Source organism: Tachyglossus aculeatus, chromosome 21, assembly GCF_015852505.1.
Source record: "Tachyglossus aculeatus isolate mTacAcu1 chromosome 21, mTacAcu1.pri, whole genome shotgun sequence".
Classification (NCBI taxonomy): Eukaryota; Metazoa; Chordata; class Mammalia; order Monotremata; family Tachyglossidae; genus Tachyglossus; species Tachyglossus aculeatus.
In genome coordinates this window covers 37,487,134-37,504,571 of record NC_052086.1, presented here as the reverse complement: position 1 = coordinate 37,504,571, position 17,438 = coordinate 37,487,134, and the positions used below count along the sequence as shown (strand labels likewise).

General features: G+C 46.6%; 1 protein-coding gene across 1 annotated transcript in view; it reads right to left on the bottom strand.

Annotated features, from left to right (window-relative positions):
* The window catches only part of POLE (DNA polymerase epsilon, catalytic subunit), a 156,562-nt gene that overhangs the window by 94,093 nt on the left and 45,031 nt on the right, over positions 1–17,438 (bottom strand). Inside the window, exons 15-20 of the mRNA XM_038762449.1 lie at positions 17,059–17,271; positions 14,943–15,050; positions 9,551–9,679; positions 9,353–9,455; positions 9,112–9,258; positions 5,948–6,093 (exon numbers count right to left, since the gene is read on the bottom strand). Coding sequence (XP_038618377.1) covers positions 5,948–6,093; positions 9,112–9,258; positions 9,353–9,455; positions 9,551–9,679; positions 14,943–15,050; positions 17,059–17,271 — 846 coding nt within the window. The remainder of the gene's footprint in view (positions 1–5,947; positions 6,094–9,111; positions 9,259–9,352; positions 9,456–9,550; positions 9,680–14,942; positions 15,051–17,058; positions 17,272–17,438) is intronic.

Sequence of the window (17,438 nt, the reverse complement as noted above, 5' to 3'; positions counted from 1 at the left end):
GACAGACTGTGAGCCCCATGTTGGACAGGGACCGTTTCTGACTTCATCATCTTGTAGCCACTCTGGTACTTAGTACAGTGCTTGGCACACAGTAAATGCTGAACAAATACCGCAATTACTAGTGGCATTATTATTACTGTTGTTATTATTCTTGCTGTTAAAAGTTCAAGGAGAAAATCTCCCAGAAAGGGATTTCCCAACCCCTCATTTGCCATTTCTGCAGGCCATCAGGATCTCACTTGAAGTGTACTGTGCTCTCCCCAAATGCTTAGTAATAATAATGATGGCATTTGTTAAGCGCTTACTATGTGCAAAGCACTGTTCTAAGCGCTGGGGAGGATATAAGGTGATCAGGTTGTCCCACGGGGGGCTCACAGTCTTCATCCCCATTTTCCAGATGAGGGAACTGAGGCCCAGAGAAGTTAAGTGACTTGCCCAAAGTCATCATCATCAATCGTATTTGAGCGCTTACTGTGTGCACAGCACTGTACTAAGCGCTTATAATGGCATTTATTAGGCGCTTACTACGTGCAAAGCAATGTTCTAAGTGCTGGGGAGGCTACAAGGGTGTCCCACGGGGGTCTCACAGTCTTAATCCCCATTTTCCAGATGAGGGAACTGAGGCCCAGAGAAGTGACTTGCCCAAAGTCACCCAGCTGACAAGTGGCGGAGCCGGGATTTGAACCCATGACCTCTGACTCCAAAGCCCATGCTCTTTTCCACTGAGTGACGCTGCTTCTCTGGTACTGGTACTTAGTACAGTGCTTGGTACACAGTAAATGCTTAACAAATACTTAAATACCGCAATTGTTTGTTACTGCTTAACAAATACCGCAATTATTAGTGGCATAATTATTACGGTTGTTATTATTCTTGTTGTTAAAAGTTCAAGAAGAAAATCTCCCAGAAAGGGATTTCCCAACCCCTCATTTGCCATTCCTGCAGGCCATCGGGATCTCACTTGAAGTGTACTGTGCTCTCCCCAAATGCTTAGTAATAATAATGATGGCATTTGTTAAGCGCTTACTATGTGCAAAGCACTGTTTGAAGCGCTGGGGAGGATATAAAGTGATCCGGTTGTCCCACGGGGGGCTCACAGTCTTCATCCCCATTTTACAGATGAGGGAACTGAGGCCCAGAGAAGTGAAGTGACTTGCCCAAAGTCACACAGCTGACAATTCTCCCCCCTCTAGACGGTGAGCCCGCTTTTGGGTAGGGACCGCCGCTATATGTTGCCAACTTGTACCTCCCAAGCGCTTAGTACAGTGCTCTGCACACAGTGAGCGCTCAATAAATATGACAATGAACGAATGGGCGGAGGCGGGATTTGAACCCATGACCTCTGACTCCGAAGCCCATACTCTTTCCACTGAGCCCCGCTGCTTCTCAATACCGTCAATACCAGTGATGAGGGAGATGGTGACTGAACTCAACGACCCACTAAGGTTGAAACTAAAACCCATCAATCAAGGGTATTTACTGAGCGCTTATTGTGTACAGAGCACTGCACTATGGGTTAGAGAAGCAGCGTGGCTCAGTGCAAAGAGCACGGGCTTTGGAGTCAGAGGTCATGGGTTCGAATCCCCGACTCCACCACATGTCTGCTGTGTGATCTTGGGCAAGTCGCTTAACTTCTCTGGGCCTCAGTTGCCTCATCTGGAAAATGGGGATTAAGACTGTGAGCCCCACATGGGACAACCTGATCACCCTGTATCCTCCCCAGCGCTTAGAACAGTGCTTTGCACATAGCAAGCGCTTAACAAATGTCGATTATTACTATTATTATTATTTGGGAGAGAATATAATACAGCTGGTAGACATGAGCCCTGCCCACAAGGAGGGATCCAGCGCTTAGAACAGTGCTTCACACATAGTAAGCACTTAATAAATGCCATTATTATTATTAAGGAGTTGACAGATCAATCAATCGTATTTATTGAGCGCTTACTGTGTGCAGAGCACTGTACTAAGCGCTTCGGAAGTACAAGTTGGCAACATATAGAGACATATGGGAGAAATGGCAGGATATAAGGATACGTCTATGTGACCTAGGAGTCTGAGGGTGGGGTGAATATCGCCCTTTCATCAATCGTATTTATTGAGCGCTTACTATGTGCAGAGCACTGTACTAAGCGCTTGGGAAGTACAAATTGGCAACATCTAGAGACAGTCCCTACCCAGCAGTGGGCTCACAGTCTAAAAGGGGGAGACAGAGAACAAAACCAAACATACTAACAAAATAAAATAAATAGAATAGATATGTACAAATAAAATAAATAAATAAATAGAGTAATAAATATGTACAAACATATATACGTATATACAGGTGCTGTGGGGAAGGGAAGGAGGTAGCTCCTCGTGGGCAGGGAATGTGTCTGTTTATTGTAGTACTGTACTCTCCCAAGTGCTTAGCACACAGTAAGCGCTCAATATATATGACAATGAATGAATGAAGAGCTTCATGGATACAAATCCAAGTGCACAGACGATGCAGGAGGGAGAGGGTACTGGGGGATTGAGGGCTAAGTCGAGGGAGAGCTCTTGGAGGATATGGGATCATAGGAGGCTTCTGAACAATAATAATAATAATAATAATAATGGCGTTTATTAAGCGCTTACTATGTGCCAAGCACTGTTCTAAGCGCTGGGGAGGTTACAAGGTGATCAGGTTGTCCCACGGGGGCTCACAGTCTCCCCCTTTTAGACTGGGTAGGGACCGTCTCTATATGTTGCCAACTTGTACTTCCCAAGCGCTTAGCACAGTGCTCTGCACACAGTAAGCGCTCAATAAATACGATTGATGATGATGATGATGATCCCCATTTTCCAGACGAGGTCACTGAGGCCCAGAGAAGCGAAGTGACTTGCCCAAGGTCACACAGCCGCCAATTGGCGGAGCCGGGATTTGAACCCGTGACCTCTGGCTCCAAAGCCTGGGCTCTTTCCACTGAGCCCCGCTGCTTCTCCGATAATGATGATGGTATTTGTTAAGCACTTACTGTGTGCAAAGCACTGGTCTAAATGCTTGTGGGGGGAGATACAAGGTGATCAGATTGTCCTACGGGGGCTCACAGTCTTAATCCCCATTTTCCAGATGAGGTCACTGAGGCCCAGAGAAGTGAAGTGACTTGCCCAAAGTCTCACAGCTGACAAGAGGCAGAGACAGGATTAGAACCCATTCATTCATTCATTCATTCAATTGTATTTATTGAGCGCTTACTGTGTGCATAGCACTGTACTAAGCGCTTGGGAAGTCCAAGTTGGCAACATATAGAGACGGTCCCTACTCAACAGCAGGCTCACAGTCTAGAAGGGGGAGACAGACAACAAAACAAAACATATTAACAAAATAAAATAAATAGAATAAATATGCACAAGTAAAGTAGAGTAAAAAATATGTAATAATAATAATAATCAATCAATCAATCAATCAATCGTATTTATTGAGCGCTTACTATGTGCAGAGCACTGTACTAAGCGCTTGGGAAGTACAAATTGGCAACACATAGAGACAGTCTGATGGTATTTGTTAAGCCCTTACTACGTGCAGAGCACTGTTCTAAGTGCTGGGGAGGATACGAGATCGGGTTGTCCCACGTGGGGCTCACAGTCTTTATCCCCATTTTACAGATGAGGGAACTGAGGCACAGAGAAGCCAAGTGACTTGCCCAAACTTACCCAGCTGACAAGTGGCGGAGCCGGAATTTGAACCCGTGACCTCTGACTCCAAAGCCCGGGCTCTCTCCACTGAGCCTATTATCTAACCTGGCACTTAGAGAACACACGATAAGCGCTTAACAAATATCATAAAATAACATAAAAAGTTCACTGCCCAAAATGAAAATTCCCTTTTAAGGGCCGCTATAAGAAAGAATCACTCAAAGGCTGCATGTCTGACTAGGTCATCGGATAAAAGTATCCTCTCCCTATGCCTCCTTCTCATCATCATCATCAATCGTATCCTTCTCAAATTGTCACCCACAATGAAGACTTCAAGAGATAAAAGGCTATAAAGTTTTCTTTCATTCATTCAATCGTACTTATTGAGCGCTTACTGAGTGCAGAGCACTGGACTAAGCGCTTGGGAAGTACAGGTTGGCAACATCTAGAGACGGTCCCTACCCGACAGCCTCCGACTCCCAAGCCCGTGGTCTTTCCACGGAGCCACGTTCCTTTTGAAGGTGGGGATAGTGGTGGTCTATCACACAGGATCGGTCGGTCAATTAATTGTATTTACTGAGCACTTACTGTGGGCAGAACACCGTACTAACGGCTTGGGAGAGTATAAAATAACAAAATACCAGACACATTCCCGGCCTACAACAAGCTAACATTCTAGAGGGGGAGATAGATGTAAATACAGACAAGAAGAATGAATGACTAAATAAACTAAATAATAATAATACTAATGCATAATTATGTTATTTGCTTAGTGCTTGCTGTGTGCCGGGCGCTGTACTAAGAGCTGGGGCGGATTCGAGCGCTCAAGAAATAAGACTGAATGAATGAGCCCACGTGGGGCTCGCAGTCTCAATCCCCACTTTACGGATTAGGAATCTGAAGCCCAGAGAGGTGAAGTGACTTGTCCAAGGTCACACAGCAGCCAAGTGGCAGAGCCGGGATTAGAATCCATGACCTTCTGACGCCCAGGCCTGTCCATTCATTCATTCCATCGCATTTATTGAGCGCTTCTGGTGTGCAGAGCACTGGACTAAGCACTTGGGAAGTCCAAGTTGGCAACATATAGAGACAGTCCTTACCCAACAGCGGGCTCACAGTCTAGAAGGGGGAGACAGACAACAAAACAAAACATGTGGACAGGTGTCACTACCATCAGAATATATAAATAGAATTATAGATTCATTCATTCCATCGTATTTAGGGAGTGCTTACTGTGTGCAGAGCACTGTACTAAGCGCTTGAGAAGTCCAAGTCGGCAACATATAGAGACGGTCCCTACCCAATTATGGGCCCACAGTCTAGAAGTGGGAGACAGACAAAACAAAACATGTAGACATGTGCCAATACCAATCAATCGTATTTATTGAGCGCTTCCTGTGTGCAGAGCACTGTACTAAGCGCTTGGGAAGTCCAGGTTGGCAACATCTAGAGACAGTCCCTACCCAACAACAGGTCCACAGTGTAGAAGGAAGAGACAGACAACAAAACTAAACATGTAGACAGGTGCCAAACCATCAGAATAGATCAACAGAATTATAGATTCATTCATTCCATCATATTTAGGGAGCGCTTACTGGGTGCAGAGCACTGTACTAAGCGCTTGGGAAGTCCAAGACGGCAATGTATAGAGACGATCCCTAGCCAACAACGGGCTCACAATCTATAAGGGGGAGACAGACAACAAAGCAAAACATGGAGACAGGTGTCAATACCATCAGAACAGATAAACAGAATTGTAGATTCATTCATTCCATCGTATTTAGGGAGCGCTTACTGGGCGCTGAGCACTGTGCTAAGCGCTTGGGAAGTCCAAGTCGGCAATATATGGAGATGGTCCCCACATGACAACGGGCTCACAATCTAGAAGGCCTGTGTTCTCTCCCCGAAGCCGGGCTGCTTCTCAATAAACAAATGGCATGAATGAAGAAATACAATTGAATGAATGAATGAATGAGCCCCCTCCTTCCCCTCCCCACAACACCTTTATATATGTTTGTACGTATTTATCACTCTATTTTATTTGGACATATTCTCTTTATTTTATTTTGTTAATACGGTCTGTTTTGTCGTCTGTCTCCCCCTTTTAGACTGTGAGCCCGCTGTTGGGTAGGGACCGTCGCTCTATGTTGCCAACTTGGACTTCCCAAGCGCTTAGCATGGTGCTCTGCACACAGTAAGCGCTCAATAAATATGACTGAATGAATGAATGAAATGGCAGCTGTGTCCGGGGTCTTCCCACCCGGATGGGTCCCCTCCTCCTAAGTACCTTGTGAAGTCCCTTGAACTCGTAGCGCCGGTCCCGGAAGGCTCGCACCGTGTCCACGTAGAAGGAGTTCTCCCTCTGGCAGATGGTGGTGAGGCGCTCCTCCACCTTCGTGATGTGGATCTTCTTGTAGGCTTTCCGGCAGTAATCTCAACGGGGCAGAGACAAAGGCGCAAGTCGGTCTCATCATCATCATCAATCGTATTTATTGAGCGCTTACTGTGTGCAGAGCACTGTACTAAGCGCTTGGGATGTGCCCAGAGAAACGCTTTGGGCATATTACTCCCCTCCTCAAAAACCTCCAATGGCTGCCAATCAATCTGCGCATCAGGCAGAAACTCCTCACCCTGGGCTTCCAGGCTGTCCATCCCCTCGCCCCCTCCTACCTCACCTCCCTTCTCTCCTTCTACTGCCCAGCCCACACCCTCCACTCCTCCACCGCTAATCTCCTCACTGTACCTCGTTCTCACCTGTCCCGCCATCGACCCCCGGCCCACGTCATCCCCCGGGCCTGGAATGCCCCCAATCCCTCTGCCCATCCACCAAGCTCGCTCTCTTCCTCCCTTCAAGACCCTGCTGAGAGCTCACCTCCTCCAGGAGGCCTTCCCAGACTGAGCCCCTTCCTTCCTCTCCCCCTCGTCCCCCCTCCATCCCCCCATCTTACCTCCTTCCCTTCCCCACAGCCCCTGTATATATGTATATATGGTTGTACATATTTATTACTTTATTTATTTATTTATTTTGCTTGTACATTTCTATCCTATTTATTTTATTTTGTTGGTATGTTTGGTTCTGTTCTCTGTCTCCCCCTTTTAGACTGTGAGCCCACTGTTGGGTAGGGACTGTCTCTATGTTTTGCCAATTTGTACTTCCCAAGCGCTTAGTACAGTGCTCTGCACACAGTAAGCGCTCAATAAATACGATTGATTGATTGATTGATTGGGAAGTACAAGTTGGCAACGTATAGAGACAATCCTACCCAACAGTGGGCTCACAGTCTAAAAGAGATGGGAAAGGAGGGAAGGAGGAGGGGAAGGAGGAGGAAAGGAGGGGGGAAGGAGATGGGAAAGGAGGAGGAAAGGAGATGGGAAAGGAGGGGGGAAGGAGATGGGGAAGGAGGAAGGAAGGAGAAAGGAGAGGAGGATGGAAGGAGATGGGAAGGGAGGAGGGAAGGAGATGGGGAAGGAGGAAGGAAGGAGAAAGGAAAAAGGTCTCGGTTGAGGGATTACTCCGACCAAGTACGGGCAGATCGGAGAGTCCCCCGGCCCCGTCCCACACGGGGGGCTCACAGTCTAAGGGCTACAGAGGACAGCGCTTAACTTCTCGGGGGCTCGGTTTCCTCACCTGTAAAGTGGGGATTAAGAGTGAGCCGAGGCCCGGAGAAGTGAAGTGACTTGCCCAAAGTCACCCAGCTGACAATTGGTGGACATTTGAACCCGTGACCTCTGACTCCAAAGCCCGGGCTCTTTCCGCTGAGCCATAATAATAATAATTTTGGTATTTGTTAAGCGCTTACTATGTGCAAAGCACTGTTCTAAGCTCTGGGGAGGTTACAAGGTGATCGGGTTGTCCCATGTGGGTCTCACAGTCTTAATCCTCATTTTCCAGATGAGGGAACTGAGGCCCAGAGAAGTGAAGTGACTTGCCCAAAGTCACCCAGCTGACAACTGGCGGACATTTGAACCCATGACCTCTGCCTCCAAAGCCTGGGCTCTTTCCGCTGAGCCATAATAATAATAATTTTGGTATTTGTTAAGCGCTTACTATGTGCAGAGCACTGTTCTAAGCTCTGGGGAGGTTACAAAGTGATCAAGTTGTCCCATGTGGGCCTCCACAGTCTTAATCCTCATTTTCCAGATGAGGTAACTGAGGCCCAGAGAATAATAATAATAATAATGATGGCATTTGTTAAGCGCTTACTATGTGCAGAGCACTGTTCTAAGCGCTGGATACAAGGTGATCAAGTTGTCCCACATGGGGCTCACAGTCTTAATCCCCATTTTACAGATGAGGTAACTGAGGCCCAGAGAATTTAAGTGACTTGCCCAAGGTCACACAGCTGACAAGTGGCGGAGCCGGGATTTCAACCCATGACCTCCGACTCCAATGCCCGGGCTCTTTCCACTGTGCCATAATAATAATAATAATAATAATAATAATAATTTTGGTATTTGTTAAGCGCTTACTATGTGCAAAGCACTGTTCTAAGCTCTGGGGAGGTTACAAGGTGATCAGGTTGTCCCATGCGGTCCTCACAGTCTTAATCCTCATTTTCCAGATGAGGGAACTGAGGCCCAGAGAAGTGAAGTGACTTGCCCAAAGTCACCCAGCTGACAATTGGCGGACATTTGAACCCGTGACCTCTGACTCCAAAGGCTGGGCTCTTTCCGCTGAGCCATAATAATAATAATTCTGGTATTTGTTAAGCGCTTACTATGTGCAAAGCACTGTTCTAAGCTCTGGGGAGGTTACAAGGTGATCAGGTTGTCCCATGTGGGCCTCCACAGTCTTAATCCTCATTTTCCAGATGAGGTAACTGAGGCCTAGAGAATAATAATAATAATAATAATGATGATCATCAATCGTATTTATTGAGCGCTTACTATGTGCAGAGCACTGTACTAAGCGCTTGGGAAGTACAAATTGGCAACATCTAGAGACAGTCCCTACCCAACAGTGGGCTCACAGTCTAAAAGGGGAAGACAGAGAACAAAACCAAACACACTAACAAAATAAAATAAACAGAATAGATATGTACAAGTAAAATAAATAAATAACGATGGCATTTGTTAAGCGCTTATTATGTGCAGAGCGCTGGATACAAGGTGATCAAGTTGTCCCACATGGGGCTCACAGTCTTAATCCCTATTTTACAGATGAGGTCACTGAGGCCCAGAGAATTTAAGTGACTTGCCCAAGGTCACACAGCTGACAAGTGGCGGAGCGGGGATTTGAATCCATGACCTCGGACTCCAAAGCCCGGGCTGTTTCCACTGTGCCACACTGCTTCCCCAGTCCGAGTAGGAGGGAGAAAAGGCACCGACTTCCCGTTTCACATAAGGGGAAACCGAGGCACAGAGAAGCACTCCGCGCAACCGCCTGCCTCGGGGAGGGGAGGGAAGGAACCGCGGGGGTCCCGAGCCCCCCGGCTCCGACCACTCACTCACCCGCCAACCGCTTCTTCTCGTACTTGGCCTGTTCCTCTCGGGACAGCTCGTGGAACGCCCGGGCGGGTCGGTCCGGGAAGAGCGGGGGGAACTTCTCCGACTCCAGCTGCTGCTGGATCCGGTGATACTCGCTCCGGCTGGCCGGCACTGAGGAGGGAGGGGGACACGTGGGGGGGTTTCCGGGGGACCGTCGGTTCCGTCCGCGCGCTTAACCGGTAGCCCCCGACCGAGCGACACTCACTGAACTCCCCTCTCCACTGCCAGGCCATCTTCCGCTGGCAGTTTGCCCCCGGCTTGTTAAAATCACAGGCGGCGCACGTGGCCTCGTCCACCATGGCAGACGGCTGGAGGAGAGAGACGCGGGGGGGAGCGGGGGGTCGGGGCGGGGCCCATTCCACGTCCGCCGCGGGAAGCGGGGGTCCCGGAATCGCCCTCTCACCTGCAGCCGGTTCGTGAGGATGATGTTGGGGTACATGGCCCCCACGTCCAGGTGGTAAATGAGGGGACACTCGATGCGGTTGGGAACTTCCTTCAGGGAAGTCAGCTTGGCTTTAATGTCGTCACAAATCTACAAGGAAGAGGGAGGGATGCGGGGTGCACGCGCATCATGATGATGGTATTTCTTGAGCGCTTACTATGTGCCAAGCGCTGGCGTAGATGCAAGGTCATCGTCCCCCTCTCCATCCCCCCATCTTACCTCCTTCCCTTCCCCACAGCACCTGTATTTATGCATGTACACAGTCTTTTAGACTGTGAGCCCACTGTTGGGTGGGGACCGTCTCTATATGTTGCCAATTTGTACTTCCCAAGCGCTTAGTACAGTGCTCTGCACATAGTAAGCGCTCAATAAATACGATTGATGATGATGTACTCTATTTATTTATTTATTTATTTTACTTGTACATATCTATTCTATTTTATTTTGTTAGTATGTTTGGTTTTGTCTCCCCCTTTTAGACTGTAAGCCCACTGTTGGGTAGGGACTGTCTCTATATGTTGCCAATTTGTACTTCCCAAGCGCTTAGTACAGTGCTCTGCACATAGTAAGCGCTCAATAAATACGATTGATGATGATGTACTCTATTTATTTATTTTACTTGTACATATCTATTCTATTTATTTTATTTTGTTAGTATGTTTGGTTTTGTCTCCCACTTTTAGACTGTGAGCCCACTGTTGGGTAGGGACTGTCTCTATATGTTGCCAATTTGTACTTCCCAAGCGCTTAGTACAGTGCTCTGCACATAGTAAGCGCTCAATAAATACGATTGATGATGATGTACATATTTATTACTCTATTTATTTATTTATTTTACTTGTACATATCTATTCTATTTATTTTATTTTGTTAGTATGCTTGGTTTCGTCTCCCCCTTTTAGACTGTGAGCCCACTGTTGGGTAGGGACTGTCTCTATATGTTGCCAATTTGCACTTCCCAAGCGCTTAGTACAGTGCTCTGCGCATAGTAAACGCTCAATAAATACGATTGATGATGATGTACATATTTATTACTCTATTTATTTTACTTGCACATATCTATTCTATTTATTTTATTTTGTTAGTATGTTTGGTTTTGTCTCCCCCTTTTAGACTGTGAGCCCACTGTTGGGTAGGGACTGTCTCTAGATGTTGCCAATTTGGACTTCCCAAGCGCTTAGTACAGTGCTCTGCACACAGTAAGTGCTCAATAAATACGATTGATGATGATGATCAGGTTGTCCCATGTGGGGCTCAGTCTTAATCCCCATTTAACAGATGAGGTCACTGAGGCATACGGAAGTTTGCCCAAAGTCCCACACAGCTGATAAGTGGCAGAGCTGGAATTAGAACCCACGACTTGTGACTCCCAAGCCCGGGCTCTTTCTTTCATTCATTCATTCAATCGTATTTATTGAGCGCTGACTGTGTGCAGAGCACTGGACTAAGCGCTTGGGAAGTCCAAGTCGGCCACAGATAGAGACGATCGCTACCCGACAACGGGCTCACAGTCTAGAAGGGGGAGACGGGCGACCAAACAAAATATGCAGACAGCCGTCAAAATCGTCAGAACCCGAGGTCATGGGTTCAAATCCCGCTCTGCCAATTGCCAGCTGAGTGACTTTGGGCGGGTCACTTCACTTCTCTGGGCTTCAGTTCCCTCATCTGCAAAACAGGGATGAAGACTGTGAGCCCCACGTAGGACAACCTGATCACCTTGTACTTCCCAAGCTCTTAGTGCAGTGCTCTGCACACAGTAAGCGCTCAATAAATACGACTGATTGATTGATTGACTGTAAACTCCCCAGTGCTTAGAACATAGTAAGCGCTTAATAAATGCTATTATTATTATTATTGTTATTAAAGCGATATGCACACCATTAACAAAATAAATAGAATAGTAAATAGTGAGCCATGCTGCTCCCACAAACCTGCTACACCCCACCAAAAAAACTAAACAGAAAGTGAGTGATGTAGGCGGGGGAGAGGCCAGAATGGACTTAGACGCCTTAAGGAGCCACAGTTTATCATCATCAATCGTATTTATTGAGCGCTTACTATGTGCAGAGCACTGTACTAGGCGCTTGGGAAGTACAAATTGGCAACATATAGAGACAGTCCCTACCCAACAATCCGTCAGGCTGCGCCATTCTCAGGCAGGCAGGCAGACCTGACTATCAATCAATCAATCAATCGTATTTATTGAGCGCTTACTGGGTGCAGAGCACTGGACTAAGCGCTTGGGAAGTACAAGTTGGCAACATATAGAGACAGTCCGTACCCAACAGTGGGCTCACAGTCTAAAAGTCTATCAGACGGCTGCCACTTGGATCGAAGAGGGCGAGGCGGGTCCGAGAAGGAAAATCCCCACTGAAAACCAAATCTCAATTTCGCTTCTCCACGCGTCTGGCTCAGCAGGGAAGAGGCCGGTAGCTTGAAGGGGACGGACAGCGATCCACAACGAGAAGCAGAAGACAGTCAGCGGCCTGGGAGTTGGAGAACTTGGGTTCCTGCCTGCTGTGCGACCTTAGGACTTATTTTATTTTGTTACTACGTTTTATTTTGTTCTCTTGTCTCCCCCTTCTAGACTGTGAGCCCGCTGTCGGGTAGGGACCGTCTCTATATGTTGCCAACTTGGACTTCCCAAGCGCTTAGTCCAGTGCTCTGCACTCAGTAAGCGCTCAATAAATACGATTGAATGAATGAATGAATGAATGAATGACTTCTCTGTCGCTCAGTTTCCTCTGTAAACAGGGATTCAATACCTGTGAGCCTCCCGTGGGACAGGGACTGTGCCTGACCTGATTCTCTCGTATCTACCCCTCTTGGGTACGTAGGAAATGCTTAACAAATGGCACTAGTTAATATTATTATTGCTATTATTATAGATTAAACTCAACTATGTTGTCAACTTGTACTTCCCAAGCGCTTAGTCCAGTGCTCTGCACACAGTATGCGCTCAATAAACACGATTGAATGAATAAATGAATGAATGACTTCTCTGTCGCTCAGTTTCCTCTGTAAAAAGGGATTCAATACCTGTGAGCCTCCCGTGGGACAGGGACTGTGCCTGACCTGATTCGTATCTACCCCTCTTGGGTACGTAGGAAATGCTTAACAAATGGCACTAGTTAATATTATTATTGCTATTATAGATCAAACTCAACTATGTTGTCAACTTGTACTTCCCAAGCGCTTAGTCCAGTGCTCTGCACACAGTAAGCGCTCAATAAATACGATTGAATGAATAAATGAATGAATGACTCCTCTGTCGCTCAGTTTCCTCTGTAAACAGGGATTCAATACCTGTGAGCCTCCCGTGGGACTGTGTCCGACCTGATTCTCTCGTATCTACGCCAGCGATTGGTACAGTACCTGGCATGTAAGAAATGCTTGACAAATAGCACTAGTTAATATTATTATTGCTATTATTATAGATCAAACTCAACTATGTTGTCAACTTGGACTTCCCAAGAGCTTAGTCCAGTGCTCTGCACACAGTAAGCGCTCAATAAATATGGTGAAGCAGCGTGGCTCAGTGGAAAAGAGCACGGGCTTTGGAATCAGAGGTCATGGGTTCAAATCCTGGCTCCGCCACTTGTCAGCTGTGTGACTTTGGGCAAATCATTTAACTTCTCTGTGCCTCAGTTCCCTCATCTGTAAAATGGGGATGAAGACTGTGAGCTCCACTTGGGACAACCTCATCACCTTGTATCCCCCCCAGGCTTAGAACAGTGCTTTGCACATAGTAAACACTTAACAAATGCCATTATTATTATATAAATACGATTGAATGAATAAATGAATGAATGACTTCTCTGTCGCTCAGTTTCCTCTGTAAACAGGGATTCAATACCTGTGAGCCTCCCGTGGGACTGTGTCCGACCTGATTCTCTCGTATCTACACCAGCGATCGGTACAGTACTTGGCACGTAAGAAATGCTTAACAAATAGCACTAGTTAATATTATTATTGCTATTATTATAGATCAAACTCAACTATGTTGTCAACTTGGACTTCCCAAGCGCTTAGCACAGTGCTCTGCACACAGTAAGCGCTCAATAAATACGAATAAATACAATTGAATGAATGAATGACTTCTCTGTCGCTCAGTTTCCTCTGTAAACAGGGATTCAATACCTGTGAGCCTCCCGTGGGACTGTGTCCGACCTGATTCTCTCGTACCTACGCCAGCGATCGGTACAGTACCTGGCACGTAAGAAATGCTTAATAGCACTAGTTAATATTATTAGTGCTATTATTATAGATCAAACTCAACTATGTTGTCAACTTGGACTTCCCAAGCGCTTAGCACAGTGCTCTGCACACAGTAAGCACTCAATACGACTGAATGAATAAATGAATGAATGACTTCTCTGTCGCTCAGTTTCCTCTGTAAACAGGGATTCAATGCCTGTGAGCCTCCCGTGGGACTGTGTCCGACCTGATTCCCTCGTATCTACGCCAGCGATTGGTACAGTACAGGGCACGTAAGAAATCAATCAATCGTATTTATTGAGCGTTTACTGTGTGCAGAGCACTGTATTAAGCGCTTGGGAAGTACAAGTTGGCAACATATAGAGATGCTTAACAAATAGCACTAGTTAATATTATTATTGCTATTATTATAGATCAAACTCAAATATGTTGTCAACTTGTACTTCCCAAGCGCTTAGTACGGTGCTCTGCACACAGTAAGCGCTCAATAAATACGATTGAATGAATGAAAGGTTAAAGGGGAAGACTGCGGGGCTGAAGGTTCTAGAGTTCGCATGGGGAATATCTGTGAGAGACAAAAGATGCAACATGGCCTAATGAGAGAAGCAGCGTGGCTCAGTGGAAAGAGCCCGGGCTTTGGAGCCAGTGGTCATGGGTTCAAATCCTGGCTCCGCCCACTGTCAGCTGTGTGACTTTGGGCAAGTCACTTCACTTCTCTGGGCCTCATCTGTCAAATGGGGATGGAGACTGTGAGCCCCCCGTGGGACAACCTGATCACCTTGTAACCTCCCCAGCGCTTAGAACAGTGCTTTGCACAGAGTAAGCGCTTAATAAATGCCATTATTATTATTATTATCAATAATGGATAATGGGAGTCAGAAGGACCTGGGTTCTAATCCCGGTTACGCCACTTGTCTGCTGCGGGACCTTGAGCGGGTCACTCTTTCTTTGCCTCAGTTATCTCAACTGTAAAATGGGGACTAAGGCGAGCCCCATCTTTGTACCTACCAATTTTCTTATATCTACTCCAGTGCCTGGAACATAGTAAGCACTTACCAAATACAACAACAAAAAAATATACTTTTTTTGTCCCCACAGCCACACCCACTGAGGAGCCTGGGCCTGGTCTCATCACCTCCTGAAAGTTGGTGACTTGCTCCAGAGGTATCTTCTCCTCCTCCTCAATGGCGTGTCGCATGGTCTTCTCCACTCGCTGCAGCAGGAAGTCGAAGGCTGCTGGATTCTAGGATCGCAGGAAAAGGTGGGATGAGAGGGCCGGAAAGATTATTCTGCACAAACACCCACTGCAGCACCGGGCCACTGAACTCTCCCACGCTCGGCCCAAATCACCCAGGCAATTTACAACTGTCCTGGCTCTAAAAACCTCGGAAGCCCCGACACACAATTTTCATTCTGAACCTCCCGAGGATGGACTCACCGAAAAGTGTCGCTTAGCCCTTTTCTAGCTAGCTAGAGACGGTAGGGACCGTCTCTCTATGTTGCCGACTTGGACTTCCCCAGCGCGTAATCCAGTGCTCAGCACCCAGTAAGCGCTCAATAAATACGACTGAATGAATGATTTCTCTTCCGTTCCACTTAAATGCTTAGTACAGTGCACTGTACCCAGCGTTTCTATTACTACTACTACTAATTTTGGTATTTGTTAAGCGCTTCCTATGTGCAAAGCGCTGTTCTAAGCGCTGGGGAGGATACAAGGTGATCAGGTTGTCCCATGTGGGGCTCGCAATCTTAATCCCCATTTTACAGATGAGGGAACTGAGGCCCAGAGAAGTGAAGTGACTTCTACTACTTCTCTCAGCCACACTGAGAAGAAGACAGATAGAGCACAGATCTGGGAGTCCATAGGTCATGGGTTCTTATCTCTGCTCTGCCCCTTGCCTGCTGTGTGACCTTGGACAAGTCACTTCACCGTGCCTCAGTTACCTCATCTATAAAATGGGGCAGACTCCCCAAGGGAGGGAAGGATTGGGGTTGAAGGAGCGTAACAGACGGGTTTAAAGACCTTTCCCGACTAAGCCATTTCCTCTTCTCCCCCTCCCTTAAACTTGGATTTGCTCCCTTTACTCGCCCCCCCCCACATCCAACATTTATTTATTTCTACTGATGTCTGTCTCCCCGTCTAGAGTGTAAACTCACTATAGGAAGGGAATGTGTCTACTAACTCTGTTGCAGTGTACCCTCCCATCATCATCATCATCAATCGTATTTATTGAGCGCTTACTGTGTGCAGAGCACTGTACTAAGCGCTTGGGAAGTACAAGCTGGCAACATATAGAGACGGTCCCTACCCAACAGTGGGCTCACAGTCTCAAAGGGGGAGACAGAGAACAAAACCAAACATACTAACAAAATAAAATAAATAGAATAGATATGTACAAGCAAAATAAATAGAGTAATAAATATGTACAAACATATATATGTGCTCTGCACACGGTAAGCGCTCAATAAAGAAGAGTGATTGACTGATTAGAGGACTGGGGCTCAATAAAGAAGACTGATTGATTGATTGACTAATTAGAGAACTGGGGCACTGTGGAGTCAGTCAATGATACCCCTAACACTCTTTGGGGTTGTAGGTGATTGGAGACAAGGGAGAGGAAGCCGCTGACGATTCTGCCCCCTTTATTCCCATAATGGCCGAATCAATCAATCAATTGTATTTATTGAGCGCTTACTGTGTGCAGAGCACTATACTAAGCGCTTGGGAAGTACAAGTCGGCAACATATAGAGACAGTCCCTACCCAACAGTGGGCTCACAGTCTAGAAGGGGGAGACAGAGAACAAAACCAAACATACTAACAAAATAAAATAAATAGAATAGATATGTACAAGTAAAATAGAGTAATAAATATGTACAAACATATATACATGTACATATATGTTTGCGTGTGTGTATGTATGTATATATATATACACACACACACACACACACACACACTATGTGTGTGTGTGTGTATATACATATATATATATATATATATATATATATATATATGTATATATACACGAAGCACCCGGAGGGTCCTAAAGGGTCCATGTACATATACATGTACATATATATGTTTGCGTGTGTGTATATATATATATATATATATATATATATATATATATATACGAAGCACCCGGAGGGTCCTAAAGTGTCCTAAATAAATGCCATTATTATTATTATTATTATTATTATTATTAAAGGAAGCAGGGAGAAAGCAGAAACGACAGTTAAGCCGGGCACCATCTTAAAGCGGCAGGGAATGTCACTGCGGAAGACCCCCGACTCCAGGGCTTCCACGTGACCCCCGACGTAGGTCTCCGAGTCCAGCACGTGCCCGTCGTCCGTCAGCTTGTTGAACTCCTGCTCTTGCTTGTTGGGGAAGACGATGTTGGCGTGGAAAGCTTGCACCATGAGCAGGGCCTCGCACAGAGTCCCCGAGCCCTTCCGCAAGACCTGAGTGGGGGGGGATCAACAGGAACGTCAGAAAAACTTCCCCGAAGTCCCCGCTCCTGCCCTGAGCTACGGTCCCTGCTCTCTGGGAAGCCACTGGTTCTCAGTCACAAGCCAGGAGTTTGTCTCTCCTGTGAGCATGGAAACTCCTTTGGGCCGGGAACGAACCT